Consider the following 15,352-nt stretch of genomic DNA (forward strand, 5'->3'; position numbering starts at 1 on the left):
TGAAGAGAAAACTCCATATCTATGTGCTATACGTCCGTAGATGCCACCCGGGTCACTCCAAACACTTGATTTCAAGTGTTTTTGCGTCTTGGAGTGTATTTTCATATCTAATTAGTGGTTCAAAGTCTAATTAGATACAATTGTGTATCATTTCATATTACATAGGAACCTCGCGCGTTATCAAGCCTCGAACTGACACCTAGCATCCAAACCGACTCGTTTCTCGACTGGTGAGTTCATACCCCTACGTCTTTTTCTGTGTTTTTCAATGTTTTCAGGGGGGAATACAAGCAAACTATAAATGTTTTTGAAACTTAAAAACTGTTGTAACTCTATAAATATCTAGCAAACTTTTGATATCTTTACCCCTTATGTATTATGTCGAGCATAAGGGATGTTTTATCGATTATAACTACATGGATTTCATTTTCAGTAAAGGAAACAATCAAACTAATTAAATTATGATGGGAATAATTCGGGATCTTCACTTCTCGTTTTATGAATTCGGATTTCATGCAATGTCAATAGATAAACTGTGTCTGATTTAGTTTATGTATTTTTATTGTAATGTATTATGCTAGATAATTTCTTTGTGTTCAACTATTTATACGTTATTATGTTTCAAAATGATTATTATGTTTGATAACGATTGAGTACACTGTGAATAATTTAATACTAGCTTGTGAGATTCGTCTTCATTAAACCCTTTGGGTTATCAATAAATCCTCCCCGGAAGTGTAACCAGAGTCTCCTGGAGGGAGAGTGTGGAATTTATGAATAGATCTATTCGGGACTGACAATCCCACACCTAAACTGCTAGCTACAGTTAGGCGGGCACGCCTGGGATGACAAATTATGGATATCGTCCGACGCCTGAAGAACGTCAAGGAGGTATCGTTGTCATATTAGCGTGGTTACCCGACTCACAATACGTATTAATATAAGTTTATTCACGGATTGTTATATCTAGTACGGGATGGTATACCCATGGTTTTCAATCTATAGATTTTATATCTATCTTTGATCTATTACGGGATGGTATTCCCATGGTTTTCAATCTATAGATTTTATATCTATCTTTGATCTATTACGAGATGGTATTCCCATGGTTTTCAAACCATAGTTTTAAGTATTAAAACTATCTAGTACAGGATGGTATTCCCATGGTTTTCAAACTATAGTTTTATGTATTAAACTATCTACTTTTGTACGAAACGGAAATTCAGATGTTCTAACTAAATTGTCTTTATAAGAAAATATGGGATTTTATTGGATAACAACTTTTGCAAAAAAGTAAAGGAAACATATTCATTTTCAGAAAACAAAACACTTATGAACTCACCAGCTTTATGCTGATTTTCAAACTGCATGTATTCTCCGGTCCACATTAGACAGGTACCCAGCAACCCTTTTGGCGAAGACGGAGTTTGTAGAAGACACGTCTATACTTTTTTTCATACATACATATGTATAACACTTGTAACACTTTACTTTTAAACAAATGTAAATTCTAATATGTAATGTAATGGTTGTTTACTTTGCTTACTAAGTACATTGGTTGTGATACTTAACATGAAGTCACCTCCGCCCCAGAACGTTTCCGCCCTGGGTTTCAGGGTGTGACAGATTGGTATCAGAGCCCTTTTTTGATAGTGAACTAAGTATACCAAACCTTACGTGGTATAAGACTATAAACACAAAGGGGCCTAAGTGCTCTAAACTACAAGTATACTTTAAAATAAAAGTATTTTCAAAAAGTATACAAGTATACCTAACCGTCGAAATCCGAACTACGAGTAGAACAAAACATAAGTAAATGGGTGTTATACGCTGCGGTTAAACCTGGGCAGTTATGTAGTCGTGTCTAGGGTCAATATAGCATGATCAACTATATTCATTCGAGACACGGCCAACATGTGCTTGGGAGTGACTGTAGTGTTCAGTATGCCTAAAAATTACCTAATACCCAAACAACGAGCCATCGTCGCAGCGAATCATGAAATACTATGGGAGTATTTCTCGAGTCAAATCCGTTATAGAAATCACCATTCCAATGATGCTCCTTGATCATCCTTTTAGCAATAGTTTATCTGCTTTGATAACTCATTCCTACTTTATCGCTTAATAGAATTCAATATTTGTCATATCTCTTGATTCAATTCAGAGGACTTACCATCCTCTCTTTCCTGTTCTTTATAGATCAAGATGCCTCCAAGAAAGAGACCTAACTCAAAGAACAACAATCCTCCTCCGCCACCACCTCCTCCTCAAATTTATCATGTGATGTTCCAGGCAGCTGTTACTGCCGCAGTAGCAGCCGCCATGTCGCAAATGAACCCCGGTGGTTCAAGAGGTGGTCCCCAGCCCCAGAACCAGGAAGGTAGCCAGGGACACCGAAAGGAGTGTTCCTATAAAGGTTTTATGAGCACGAAACCCATATCCTTCGATGGCACTGGAGGTGTCATTTCCCTAACCGGATGGTTCGAGAAAATCGAATCTATCTTTGAAATCTGTGTCTGTTCGGAATCTGATAAAGTGAAATTCGCCGCTTGTACCTTCAACGATAAAGCCTTGACTTGGTGGAACGGCCGAGTCAAATCCTTAACTCTACCTGTAGCTAATGCTATGGGTTGGGAGGCCATGAAGGATCTTCTACTTGCCGAGTACTGCCCGCGGGGCGAGATGCAGAAATTGGAGCATGAACTATGGAATCTAAAGATGAAAGGTTCCGACATCGTCGCTTATACCTCTAGATTCGAAGACTTGGCGCTGCTCTGTCCGGGAATGGTTACCCCGGAGAGTAAAAAGATTGAAAGATTTATTTGGGGGCTGACCCAGCCAACAAAAGGAAATGTTTTGGCTGTAAAGCCAGACACTTTCGACAGCGCTAAATGTCTGGCGCAAACCTTGATTGATCACGGAGACAACCCTGATGCGGAGACCACCACTCCTGAGCCGTATAAAAGTAGTGGTGGAAGTAAAAAGAAATTTTGGAACAAGCGGAAGGCCCAAAGTGCACAAGGGTCCTCTAAGAAATAGCAAACGGTAACAGTCCATGCTGCTACTGCCCCTACTGTTGTTTCTACCGTCGGATCCACAACTCAGACTCCTACCAGTGGATATACCGGTACCCTTCCTTTGTGCAGCAAGTGCAGCTACCATCACCGTACTCTCGGGCCATGTCGAGAACGTCTCTGCAACAACTGTGGCAAGTAGGGCCACCTTGCTCGAAACTGCAGAAAACCAGCCCAATCAACCAACCAATCTTCGGGAGCGGGTGTCGGTCAGGCCTGCTATAATTGTGGTGAAGTTGGGCACTTCAAGAGGAACTGCCCCAAGGCAGCATCAACCGACAATACGGGGCGAGTCCTAGCTATGGGACGACAGGAGGTTGTCGTCGACCCCACTGTTGTCTCGGGTATGTTCCTTCTCGACAACTCTTATGCTAGTATCCTTTTTGATTCTGGTGTTGAACGTAGTTTTGTTAGCCATTCATTCAAACGCCTTCTTAAACATAATCCCCAACCATTAATTGAGACATTTACCGTCGATATGGCTAACGGTGAAAAGGAAAGTGCTAGCGACATATTCATAGGTTGTACCCTTACCCTGAATGACCATTCTTTTCCCATCGATCTTATGCCAGTCTCCATAAAGAGCTTTGATGTCATCCTTGGCATGGATTGGTTGAGTCCCAATCATGCTGATATCCTTTGTTACGAAAAAGCCATCCGTCTCAACCTCCCCTCTGGTCCGACTCTCGTGATCTATGGTGATAAGCTTAGCTCCAATCTTCATTTCATTTCTTGCATCAAAGCTCAAAAGCTTCTGTGAAAGGAAGGCCAAGCATTCCTAGCCCATGTCATCAACGAGAAACAGGAAGTTAAAGACCTCGTGAGCACCCCCAAAGTCTGTAACTTTCCTGACGTCTTTCCCGAAAAGCTCCCGGGAATTCCTCCTGAACGTCAAGTTGAGTTTCGCATCGACCTAATCCCTGGAGCTACCCCTGTAGCCAAGTCCCCATATCGCCTAGCTCCAGCAGAAATCCAGGAGTTATCCAGCCAACTCAACGAGCTACTCGGCAAAGGGTTCATCAGACCGAGTTCCTCACCCTGGGGAGCTTCGGTTTTTGTTTGTGAAGAAGAAAGATGGATCCTTCCGGATGTGTATCGACTACCGTGAGCTGAATAAGTTGACCATCAAGAACCGATATCCTCTTCCTCGAATCGATGACCTCTTCGATCAACTTCAGGGAGCCAGCTACTTCTCAAAAATAGACCTTAGGTAGGGGTACCATCAGCTACGAGTTCATGAGAGTGATGTTTCCAAAACAGCTTTCAGGACTTAGTATGGACACTACGAATTCGTAGTGATGCCCTTCGGTCTAACCAACGCACCGACAGTTTTCATGGACCTGATGAACCAGGTGTGTCGTCCTTGCTTAGACAAGTTCGTCATCGTGTTCATTAACGACATACTTGTCTACTCATGAAGCGAAGAAGATCACAAACAACACTTGAGGTCAGTGTTGGAAACCCTTATATCAGAAAAGCAGTACGCAAAATTCTCCAAGTGCGAATTATGGATTCGGAAGGTAACTTTCCTTGGTCACGTGGTTAGCGAGGAGGGTATACACGTGGATCCATCCAAGATCAAAGCAATAGAAAATTGGTCGGCACCGAAGACACCCACCGAAATCCGCCAATTCTTGGGTCTCACCGGCTATTATCGGAGATTCATCCAGAATTTTTCCAGAATCGCCAAACCTCTAACCACTCTAACACAGAAAGGTGTACCCTTTTGTTGAAGTGAAAAGCAAGAAACCACGTTCCAAACGCTAAAGCAAGCCTTGTGTAGTGCACCGGTCCTGTCCCTTCCCGATGGAATGGAGGACTTTGTTGTTTATTGTGATGCGTCTAATCAGGGCTTGGGCTGTGTACTTATGCAAAGGGGAAAAGCAATTGCTTATGCCTTAAGACAGCTGAAGGCACACAAGGTCAATTATACCACTCATGACTTGGAACTAGGAGCCGAAGTCTTTGCACTGAAGATCTGGAGACATTATCTCTACGGAACCAAGTGTACGATCTTCACTGACCATAAGAGCCTGCAACACATCTTCAATCAGAAGGACTTAAACATGAGGCAACGGCGATGGGTAGAGCTGCTCAGTGACTATGAGTGTGAAATCGGCTACCATCCCGGCAAGTCTAATGTGGTGGCAGATGCCCTTAGCCGAAAAGAAAGTTCAAGCCGCAAAGTGAAGACACTAACGATGACTATCCATTCTCACTTATCCATGCAAATCCGAGAAGCTCAGTTGGAAGCCCTCAAACCAGAGAATGTGTCAAATGAAGCTTTGAGGGGAATGGACAAGAAACTTGAGATCAGAGGTGACGGAGTCTACTGTTTCATGGACCGAATTTGGACTCGAAAGTTCGGAGGATTCAGGGAAGTTGTCATCGAGGAAGAACACAAGACTAGATACTCTGTTCACCCGGGTTCGGATAAGATGTACCTGGATCTCAAGAGACAATATTGGTGGCCAAATATGAAAGTCGAGATCGCTACTTTTGTGGGCAAGTGTCTGACTTGTGCCAAGGTAAAAGTTGAGTATCAGAAGCCCTCGGGTCCGCTCCAGCAGCCCGAAATATCTTAATGGAAATGGGAGATGATTACTATGGATTTCATCACCAAATTAACCAAATCTCCGAGTGGGTACGATACCATTTGGGTGATTGTCGATCGTTTGACAAAATTCACTCACTTCATCCTGATCAAAGAATCATTCAAGATTGAAAGACTCACGCGAATCTACATCCAAGAAGTCGTCCGACTGAACGGTGTACCTGCGTCCATTATCTCTGACCGAGATAGCAGGTTTACCTCAAGGTTTGGGCAGTCCCTTCAAAAAGCTCTTGGAACTAAGATGGATATGAGTACAGCTTATCATCCGCAGACCGATGGACAGAGTGAGAGAACTATCCAAACCCTGGAAGACATGCTGAGAGCATGTGTCATTGATTTCGGAAAGTCATGGGACACACATTTGCCTTTGATAGAGTTCTCGTATAACAACAGTTATCACACCAGCATCAAGGCTGCCCCGTTTGAAGCCCTTTACGGTCGTAAGTGCAGATCCCCTCTGTGCTGGGCCGAGGTAGGGGAAACGCAGCTAATCAAGAGTCAAGTCCCCGACAGTGCTCTCACTGGTCCTGAAATCATCTGCAAAACCACAGAGAAGATCATCCAGATCCGAGAATGACTGAAAGCTTCACGAGATCGACAGAAGAGTTACGCCGATACACGATGGAAACCTCTGGAGTTCCAGGTTTGAGACCGTGTCTTGTTTAAGGTCTCACCCTGAAAAGGCATGGTATGCTTTGGAAAGCGTGGGAAACTTAACCTGAGGTATATTGGACCTTTCGAGATCCTCGCCAGGATCGGTCCTGTAGCCTATAAACTCCAATTACCTCAAGAGCTTAGTAACATCCACCCCGTCTTTCACGTCTCGAACCTTAAAAAGTGTTTATCCGATGAAACCCTCGTGATCCCTTTGGACGAGATCGAGATCAATGAAAACCTAAACTTTGTGGAAGAACCAGTCGAAATCATGGATCGAGAGATCAAACGTACGAAGCAAAGCCGCATCCCGATAGTGAAGGTTCGCCGGAATGCCAAGCGGGGACCGGCATTCACTTGGGAGCGTGAAGACTCGATGAAACAGAAGTATCCGAATCTATTTCCAAATCCATGATTTGTATCTTAATATTGAATTTTGGGACGAAATTCCCTCTAACGGGGGGATAATGTGACATCCCGAAGTTATCCTGTCATTGTAACTCGTTCCGTCAATAAAATTCGTCGTTTTCGAATTGTTTCCGTTTCGTTATTAAATTAAGTCATTAAATTTGAGTCGTTTATTATTACTTAATGGGTGTTCAAACACATTAATAACACAAGAAAATATTCCAAATTATCAATTAGAAAATTTTTAGTTTCGACCGTATCGGGTTACGACTACTTAATCAGGTGCAACCAAAAGCCTCGTCTAACGTCAGTATCGGGTAGAATTCCACCGTGTCCCAAACTTGAACCATATATAAAGCTCAATTGACTTCATTTGAAGCTTTTTCACCCTCTCTCACTACTCTCTCTCTACAACTCAATTCTTGGTCCAAAATCACCAAATTCAAGCTTCAAATCATCAAGGTAACCATCCTAACTCATTGTATAACCTCTTCAACCTTCAAATCCGTGTTTAATCTATGAAATAGGTCCATTAACATGAGTTTACAGCCATAGAATAGTCCTAGACCATAAACTCACATAAGAAGGGTTTTGGAGCCCAAAAACCCTCTCAAATCACTCTTGGAGCTTGGAATCGACCTAAGGACTTATTGGAATGGACTTGGAACACCTTGAACTCATAATTTAAGGGATAAATGAGAGTTTATGGCCCAAGTACATGCTTGGACCGTAAACTCCATATCATGGGCAGTAAACTCAATTTAAAGTGTTAAGATGCCACTTAAACACATCATAAGCCTTGGATTAAAGTCTAGAAGAAAAACCAATCGATTTAGGGGCCTTAAACATGATGAAAACCAACCCCATAGGAGCTTACGGCCGTAAACCCCCCAAGGATAGGTTCCTGGGCCGTAAACTCCTATACCTTAGTCAAATAATGCCCTAAATCCATTCCATGGGTTGTAAAATAAGTTTGAATCACATATGATTGATCTAAGGCCACCAAATCATTAAAAGAAGGAGTGTATAGGAGCTTACGGCCGTAAACTCCTAGTTCATGGCCGTAAACTCCCTTTGATGATTCCTTTGGTGGTTTAACCCTTCCTTATGCCTTAGATTTAATCCTAGCAACATTTCCCTAGTGTTGTTTGACCCTTGAGCACTTTAAAACCTATCACCCATGAGTGCATGGCTGTGAACTCATGTGGACATGGTCTTAGGGCCGTAATATCTCCTAAGAGTTTACTCTTGAAGGGAAAACTCCATATCTATGTGCTATACGTCCGTAGATGCCACCCGGGTCACTCCAAACACTTGATTTGAAGTGTTTTTGCGTCTTGGAGTGTATTTTCATATCTAATTAGTGGTTCAAAGTCTAATTAGATACAATTGTGTATCATTTCATATTACATAGGAACCTCGCGCGTTATCAAGCCCCGAACTGACACCTAGCATCCAAACCGACTCGTTTCTCGACTGGTGAGTTCATACCCCTACGTCTTTTTCTGTGTTTTTCAATGTTTTCAGGGGGGAATACAAGCAAACTATAAATGTTTTCGAAACTTAAAAACTGTTGTAATTCTATAAATATCTAGCAAACTTTTGATATCTTTACCCCTTATGTATTATGCGGAGCATAAGGGATGTTTTATCGATTATAACTACATGGATTTCATTTTCAGTAAAGGAAACAATCAAACTAATCAAATTATTATGGGAATAATTTGGGATCGTCAGTTCTCGTTTTATGAATTCGGATTTCATGCAATGCCAATAGATAAACTATGTCAGATTCAGTTTATCTATGTTTATTGTAAAGTATTATGCCAAATAATTTCTTTGTGTTCAACTATTTATACGTTATTATGTTTCGAAATGATTATTACATTTGATAACGATTGAGTACACCGTGAATAATTTAATACTAGCTTGTGAGATTCGTCTTCATTAAACCCTTTGGGTTATCAATAAATCCTCCCCGGAAGTGTAACCTGAGTCTCCTGGAGGGAGAGCGTGGAATTTGTGAATAGATCTATTCGGGACTGACAATCCTACCCCTAAACTGCTAGCTATAGTTAGTTGGGCATGCCTGGGGTGACAAATTCCGGATATCGTCCGACGCCTGAAAAACGTCAAGGAGGTCTCGTTGTCATATTAGCATGGTTACCCGACTCACAATACGTATTAATATAAGTTTATTCACGGATTGTTATATCTAGTACGGGATGGTATACCCATGGTTTTCAATCTACAGATTTTATATCTATCTTGATCTATTAAGGGATGGTATTCCCATGGTTTTCAATCTATAGATTTTATATCTATCTTTGATCTATTACGAGATGGTATTCCCATGGTTTTCAAACTATAGTTTTAATTATTAAAACTATCTAGTATGGGATGGTATTCCCATGGTTTTCAAACTATAGTTTTATGTATTAAACTATCTACTTTTGTACCAAACGGAAATTCAGATGTTCTAACTAAACTGTCTTTATAAGAAAATATGGCATTTTCTTGGATAACAACTTTTGCAGAAAACTAAAGGAAACATATTCATTTTCAGAAAACAAAACACTTATGAACTCACCAGCTTTATGCTGATTTTCAAACTACTTGTATTCTCAGGTCCGCATTAGACAAGAACCCAGCAACCCTTTTCGCGAAGACGGAGTTCGTAGAAGACACATATATACTTTTGTTCATATATACATATGTATAACACTTGTAACACTTTACTTTTAAACAAATGTAAATTCTAATATGTAATGTAAAGGTTGTTTACTTTGCTTACTATGTACATTGGTTGTGATACTTAACATCAAGTCACCTCCGCCCCGGAACGTTTCCGCCCTGGGTTTCGGGGTGTGACACCTTAGGAAGTTCTTGATAACCAGGGTATATAGGGAAGTGGGGAACACGTTCTAGTGCAACTAAAATTGAACCATTTAGAGGTTTTCTGTAGATCTCGCTGCTTAATTTAAGTGGACAACAATATTCGTGGTCGTCGTCAGCTAAATGATTTATTTAGAAAAATTTTGTCGATATCATTTGTATTTAAGTGGACCACAATACCGGCAATTGACCAGATCTATTCATGAAGGTGACGGTACTGATAAACAAGTTAAGGCTGTCTCACAACTTTGATCCGAAATATTTTTGTTTTTGTTAAATTTGTTCACAGTTTTCCTCAATGCACAAATTCAGGGAGAGAATTAAAAAAAATTCAAAAATCAAACAAAAATCAGAAAAAGTCAAAAATCAAAAATATTTTTTTGTGTGCTAAGTTTTCTTTTAGTTTTGTTTTGTCTTGAAAAGTGATTGCATGTATAGATAAGACTCATGGAGACTGTGTCGAAAAATTTTTGAGCCAACGCTTCATCCGTGAGCATCGAAGAATTCTCATTCGAAGGAACAACAAATGAAGATTATTCTTTCAACATTTAATTTGTCAACCCCAGAAGCAAGGTGAAGCTGAAATTGAAGATTATGTCACGGATTGCATTGAAGCCTCCTCAATCAGTCTGTTGTTATCTTAAACCTGCTGAAGTGATCTAGAAGATTAGTTCTCTCGGATATTCTCTCTGAAGATTCTCAAGCTGAAAGCGCTATCTTTCAAGAATCAATACATAAGGTTTCCTCACCCAATGTGCGTTCAGAGTCAAATCTTGAAGAAATGCCCAACTGCTCAAGATGAAGTCATTCATAGAAGATTCATATATTCATCCTGATGCTGTGAAGAATTTGAAGAAAATAGCTGAAGCCAAGCTCCCAATGAAGATTGAAAAGAAGTGCCAACTACTTTTTAGGGGAGCTTGTTAGGTCAATTAGAAAAGAAAGCTATAAACCAAGGGGGAGATTGTTGGGTCTAAAATTGGTTTATACTTTGCTTTTCTAAGCATTTATTGTTGTATCATTTGGGCCGAAAACTAATATTGGGATTAATTGTAGCTTGGACCGAAAACCCATGAGTGTTCGGTCTAGCATTGGGTTTTCGGTCCGGCCTTGAGTTTGTGGCCCATGTATATATAGGTGTTAGGTGGGTGAGGTGATGAGATTTCTCTAGGTGCTTAAGTGTGTGTTCGTAAGGTGTGAGAGAAAGTAAGAGAGAAGAGTGTGTGTGTGTGTATGAATCTATGTGTAAGGAGCTTCATTCCAACATTGAATACATCATAGATTCAAGTTATTCTTCTTCTCCTTCTATTCTATTTTGATATGAAATCATCCAATTGATTGGGATTCCGCACCACCAATTGGATCTGATTGATACACAAGCAGATTTGGGGACTTACATCGGGGACACGGTAAAACACTTATAGTTTTATGCCAAGATCTTCACGTACAGGTAATCTGATTTTTTATCCAGAGAGTTGAGAAGACTGTCAGGAAGCTAAAGAAGGAGGCAAAACTTCGAAAGCAACAAACAGGAACCTCAACCTCACCCATCCTACAAGGCACTCCCTTGTGGAACGAACCAGAACACTCATTTCAACCTTTTCCAAAAGCACCACCTACCTCACCCGTTAACAGCACGTTCAGAACATACTCATCATCATCTTCAGACGAACCCGAACTCACAGATTCTTCTGAAACCGAAGCAGAATTCATCATGAGCGAAAAGCGAAGATGAAGCTCAAAAAAACTCTCCGTGAGCAGGCAACACTAGAGGTTACCCAGCAGCCCTTGTGTATCACATTTCCATAAGCTCAAAATTTTGAGCTCAAATCCGGTTTAATCCATCTACTGCCCCCATTTCGAGGCCTTGAGAATGAAGATCCTCAGAAATTTCTCAAGGAATTCCATGTTGTATGATCTGGAATGAAACCCATGCAGTTACTGAAGACCATATCAAACTCAGGGCATTCCCCTTCTCAAGTCAAGATGCAGCAAAGGAGTGGTTATATGAACTGCCATCTGGTTCAATAACAAGCTGGAATGAACTCGCCAAGCTCTTCCTAAAAAAATATTTTCTTGAGGCGAAAGTGTCAAATCTATGCGGAGAGATTTTGGGTACAAAGCAAGGCAAAAGAGAAGCTTTCCACACTTATTGGGAGTGATTCAAGAAGTTGTTAGTCCAATGCCCACAACATGGAATTAGTGATTATCAGTTGTATCAGTGTTTCTGCGAAGGATTGAGGGTCACTTTCAGACATAACACCAACAGAGATCAGGGCATTAATAGAGAAGCTGGCCAATGAATCAAAACATTCAGCAACTGAGGAAGAGTGTGTACCTAGACCATCTAAAAGGAGTCAAGGAGATGAGCAATGCCCACCTGGAATCCTAGATTTTAAAATTAACTAAAGCTGTCCTTTTGTTGACAAAAGAAAAAGTTGTAGAGCCAAAGGTCAAACCTTGCGGGATATGCTGCAAAACTGGGCACCCAACTGATATGTGCCCAATACTTCAAGAAGATAATGAATCTGTGCAAGCTATGGGAGGATTTCAACAAAGGCCATTTGATCAACATCGCGACAACCAAGCTTGGGGAGGGCCTCAAAATAACAATTTCCAGCCAAGACCTCAACAAAATTTTCAGCAAAGAAACCAATATCAAGCTCCACTCGGGCTTCAACAAAATCAGCACCTGATCAATTTTCAGCAACCACCCGTTCAGTCACAAGCTAGTAGTTCCAGCATGTCTTTGGAAGACATAGTTAAAAGTCTTGCTACCAGTACCCAAGCTTTCCAGAATGAAAAATAGTCCATCATCAAAAATATGGAGCAGCAGGTATCACAACTCGCAAACTCCATGAGCAAACTAGAAGCACAAACCCAAGGAAAATTCCCATCTCAGATTGAGAAAAACCCGAAGCACAATGCTTGTGCTGTCACCCTCAAAAGTGGTAAAAGCTACAAAGGACCAGATCAGCAAGAAGATGAGGAAGAAGAGATCGTGGTTGACCAAGAATCTGAGGCAAATGAAGAGGTGCAGAAAAAAGATGGACCTACTGAACCTGAAGTAAAAATTACCCCTCATCTTTTTCCCTCAAGACTGAAAAACACGAAAAAAGAAAAGGAAGATAAAGAGATTATGGATTTCTTCAGAAAGGTCGAGATAAATATTCCCCTTCTTGATGCAATTAAACAACTACCCCGATATGCTAAATTTTTAAAAGAGTTGTGTACTTCAAAAACAAAATTAAAAGGAAACGAAACAGTTAAAGTAAGCGAGAATGTTTCAGTTGTTTTACAAAAAAATGCTACCGACAAAGTGTAAGGATCCAGGAGTATTTACTGTTCCTTGCAAGTTGGGGAACCTTTCAGTGCCAAGAGCTATGTTAGACTTAGGAGCTTCTATAAATGTTTTACCATATTCACTTTTTAAAACTATCGGGGTAGGGCCTTTAAAAAGAACAGGATTCATCATTCAGTTAGCTGATCGTTCTCTGGTACACTCAAAAGGTGTACTGGAAGACGTTTTGGTTCAAGTGAATGCACTCATATTCCCAGTTGATTTCTATTTTTTGGATATGGGAGATGACGACCCACCAAAATCAAGTTCCATTCTTTTGGGGAGACCATTTTTAAAAATTGCCAGAACCAAAATAGATATTTATGATGGTACCCTTTCAATGGAATTTGATGGTGAAGTTATCAACTTCAATATTTATGATGCCATGCATTACCCAGATGATGTTTTAGCCCTTAATTTCATTGATGTAATTGAACCATTATCTGCAAAATACTTTGAGATTGCTAACTGTGAGTCACTAGCATTAGTGCTCCATAGAAATTTGTCTATTAATGCAGCACAGGTTATATCAAAAAATTATGTGGTTGATAGAGAAGTTCAAGAGATGGCAACTCATATGGACCAGCAGAGAAAGTTGAGGTATGGTAACCAAACTCTTAAATTACCAATTTCTAACTCCAAGCTTTTTCCTTCTGTAGTGCAAGCCCCTATCTTGGAGCTAAAGACACTTCCAGAACACCTGAAATATGCGTATCTTGGGGAAAATGAAACATTACCAGTTATCATATCCAACAAGCTGTCAGAAAAAGAAGAGTTAGAGCTGATCAAAATTTTAAAGGAGTATAAAAGCGCAATTGGGTAGACTATTGTAGACGTTAAATGACTCAGCCCATATCTATGCATGCAAAAAAATTTGCTGGAAGAAGATTATAAGCCATCGCGAGAATCCTAACGCAGATTAAACCCACCAATGACGGAGGTGGTTAAAAAAGAAGTTATGAAGTTATTGGATGCTGGGATGATATACCCAATTTATGACAGCAAGTGGGTCAGCCCAGTTCAAGTTGTTCCTAAGAAGGCTGGAGTGACAGTGGTAGAGAACAAAGAAGGAGAGCTGGTTCTAACTCGGGTTCGGAATGGATGGCGCGTGTGTATTGACTACAGAAAACTAAACGCAACCACCCGGAAAGATCATTTCCTCTCCCATTTATAGATCAGATGCTAGAAAGGCTTGCTGGAAAATCCCACTACTGCTGCTTGGATGGATTTTCAGGTTTCCATCAGATTCCAGTTGCTCCAGAAGACCAGGAGAAAACGATTTTCACCTGCCCTTTCGGGACATTCGCGTATAGGCATATGCCCTTTGGACTCTGCAATGCACCCGCTACCTTTCAAAGGTGTATGGTTAGTAAATTTTCTGAGTATGTCGAAAATACCATAGAAGTCTTCATGGATGATTTTACCGTCTATGGAGACTCCTTTGATATTTGTTTAAAAAACCTCACAAAAATTTTACAAAGATGTATAGAAACAGACCTAGTCTTAAATTTTGAAAAATGTCACTTTATGGTTGACCAAGGTCTGATTCTTGGACATATTGTTTCAAAAAGAGGTTTGGAAGTTAATAAAGCAAAAATAAATGTTATAAAGAGCTTACCCTACCCGAAGAATATTCGGGAAGTGCGTTCCTTTCATGGCCATGCATGGTTTTATAGGAGGTTTATAAAAGATTTTTCAAAGATATCAGTTTCTATGTGCCAGTTATTGCAAAAAGATGTTGAATTCGACTTCAATCAAGATTGCAAGAAAGCTTTTGATATGCTGAAAAATCTTCTTACTTCTGCCCCCATCATTCAACCCCTAGATTGTAGTTTACTATTCGAGATAATGTGTGACGCCAGTAACACTTCTGTTGGAGTTGTTCTAAGACAGAGAAAAGACCGGGTCCCCCACATTATATATTATGCATCAAAAACTTTGGACAGCACCCAAGCAAATTACTCCACCACTGAAAAAGAGTTGTTGTCAAGTTTTTTGCACTGGAAAAACTCAGACAGTATTTGTTGGGCACAAAAGTCATAATATTTTTGGATCACGCGTTACCCTCGCGGTAACAGAGAGCTTAACTATCAGATCCACACAGTCAAAATGAAGAAAGGGTACAACGTTATATCTACTACCCAAATCAAAGAATTTCAAGCGCTCAATTAGAGAAACTTCAAGAAATTCCAAAAAAAAAGAGATTGAAGAAATCAAGCTCAAAACGAAGTGTAAATCAAAGTTCAATCAAATTAGAAGTCGTTCGAAAGTTACATCTGGCGAATAAAGAACTGTGATATGATACTTATGGCTCTCGAAAAAGTGGAAGCATAGAGCTCAGGCTCCTACGGAGGTTGGCCCTTGCTG

At 40.4% G+C, this 15,352-nt stretch overlaps 1 protein-coding gene across 1 annotated transcript; it reads left to right on the forward strand.

The window, feature by feature from the left end:
• Positions 1-13,028: 13,028 nt before the first annotated feature.
• On the forward strand, positions 13,029-13,808 carry LOC111889056 (uncharacterized). Its single transcript, XM_023885192.1, has one exon. It carries the CDS (start codon positions 13,029-13,031, stop codon positions 13,806-13,808), a length of 780 nt encoding a protein of 259 aa, XP_023740960.1.
• The last annotated feature ends 1,544 nt before the right edge of the window (positions 13,809-15,352 follow it).

Source organism: Lactuca sativa, chromosome 4 (genome assembly GCF_002870075.4).
Source record: "Lactuca sativa cultivar Salinas chromosome 4, Lsat_Salinas_v11, whole genome shotgun sequence".
NCBI classification, from domain to species: domain Eukaryota; kingdom Viridiplantae; phylum Streptophyta; class Magnoliopsida; order Asterales; family Asteraceae; genus Lactuca; species Lactuca sativa.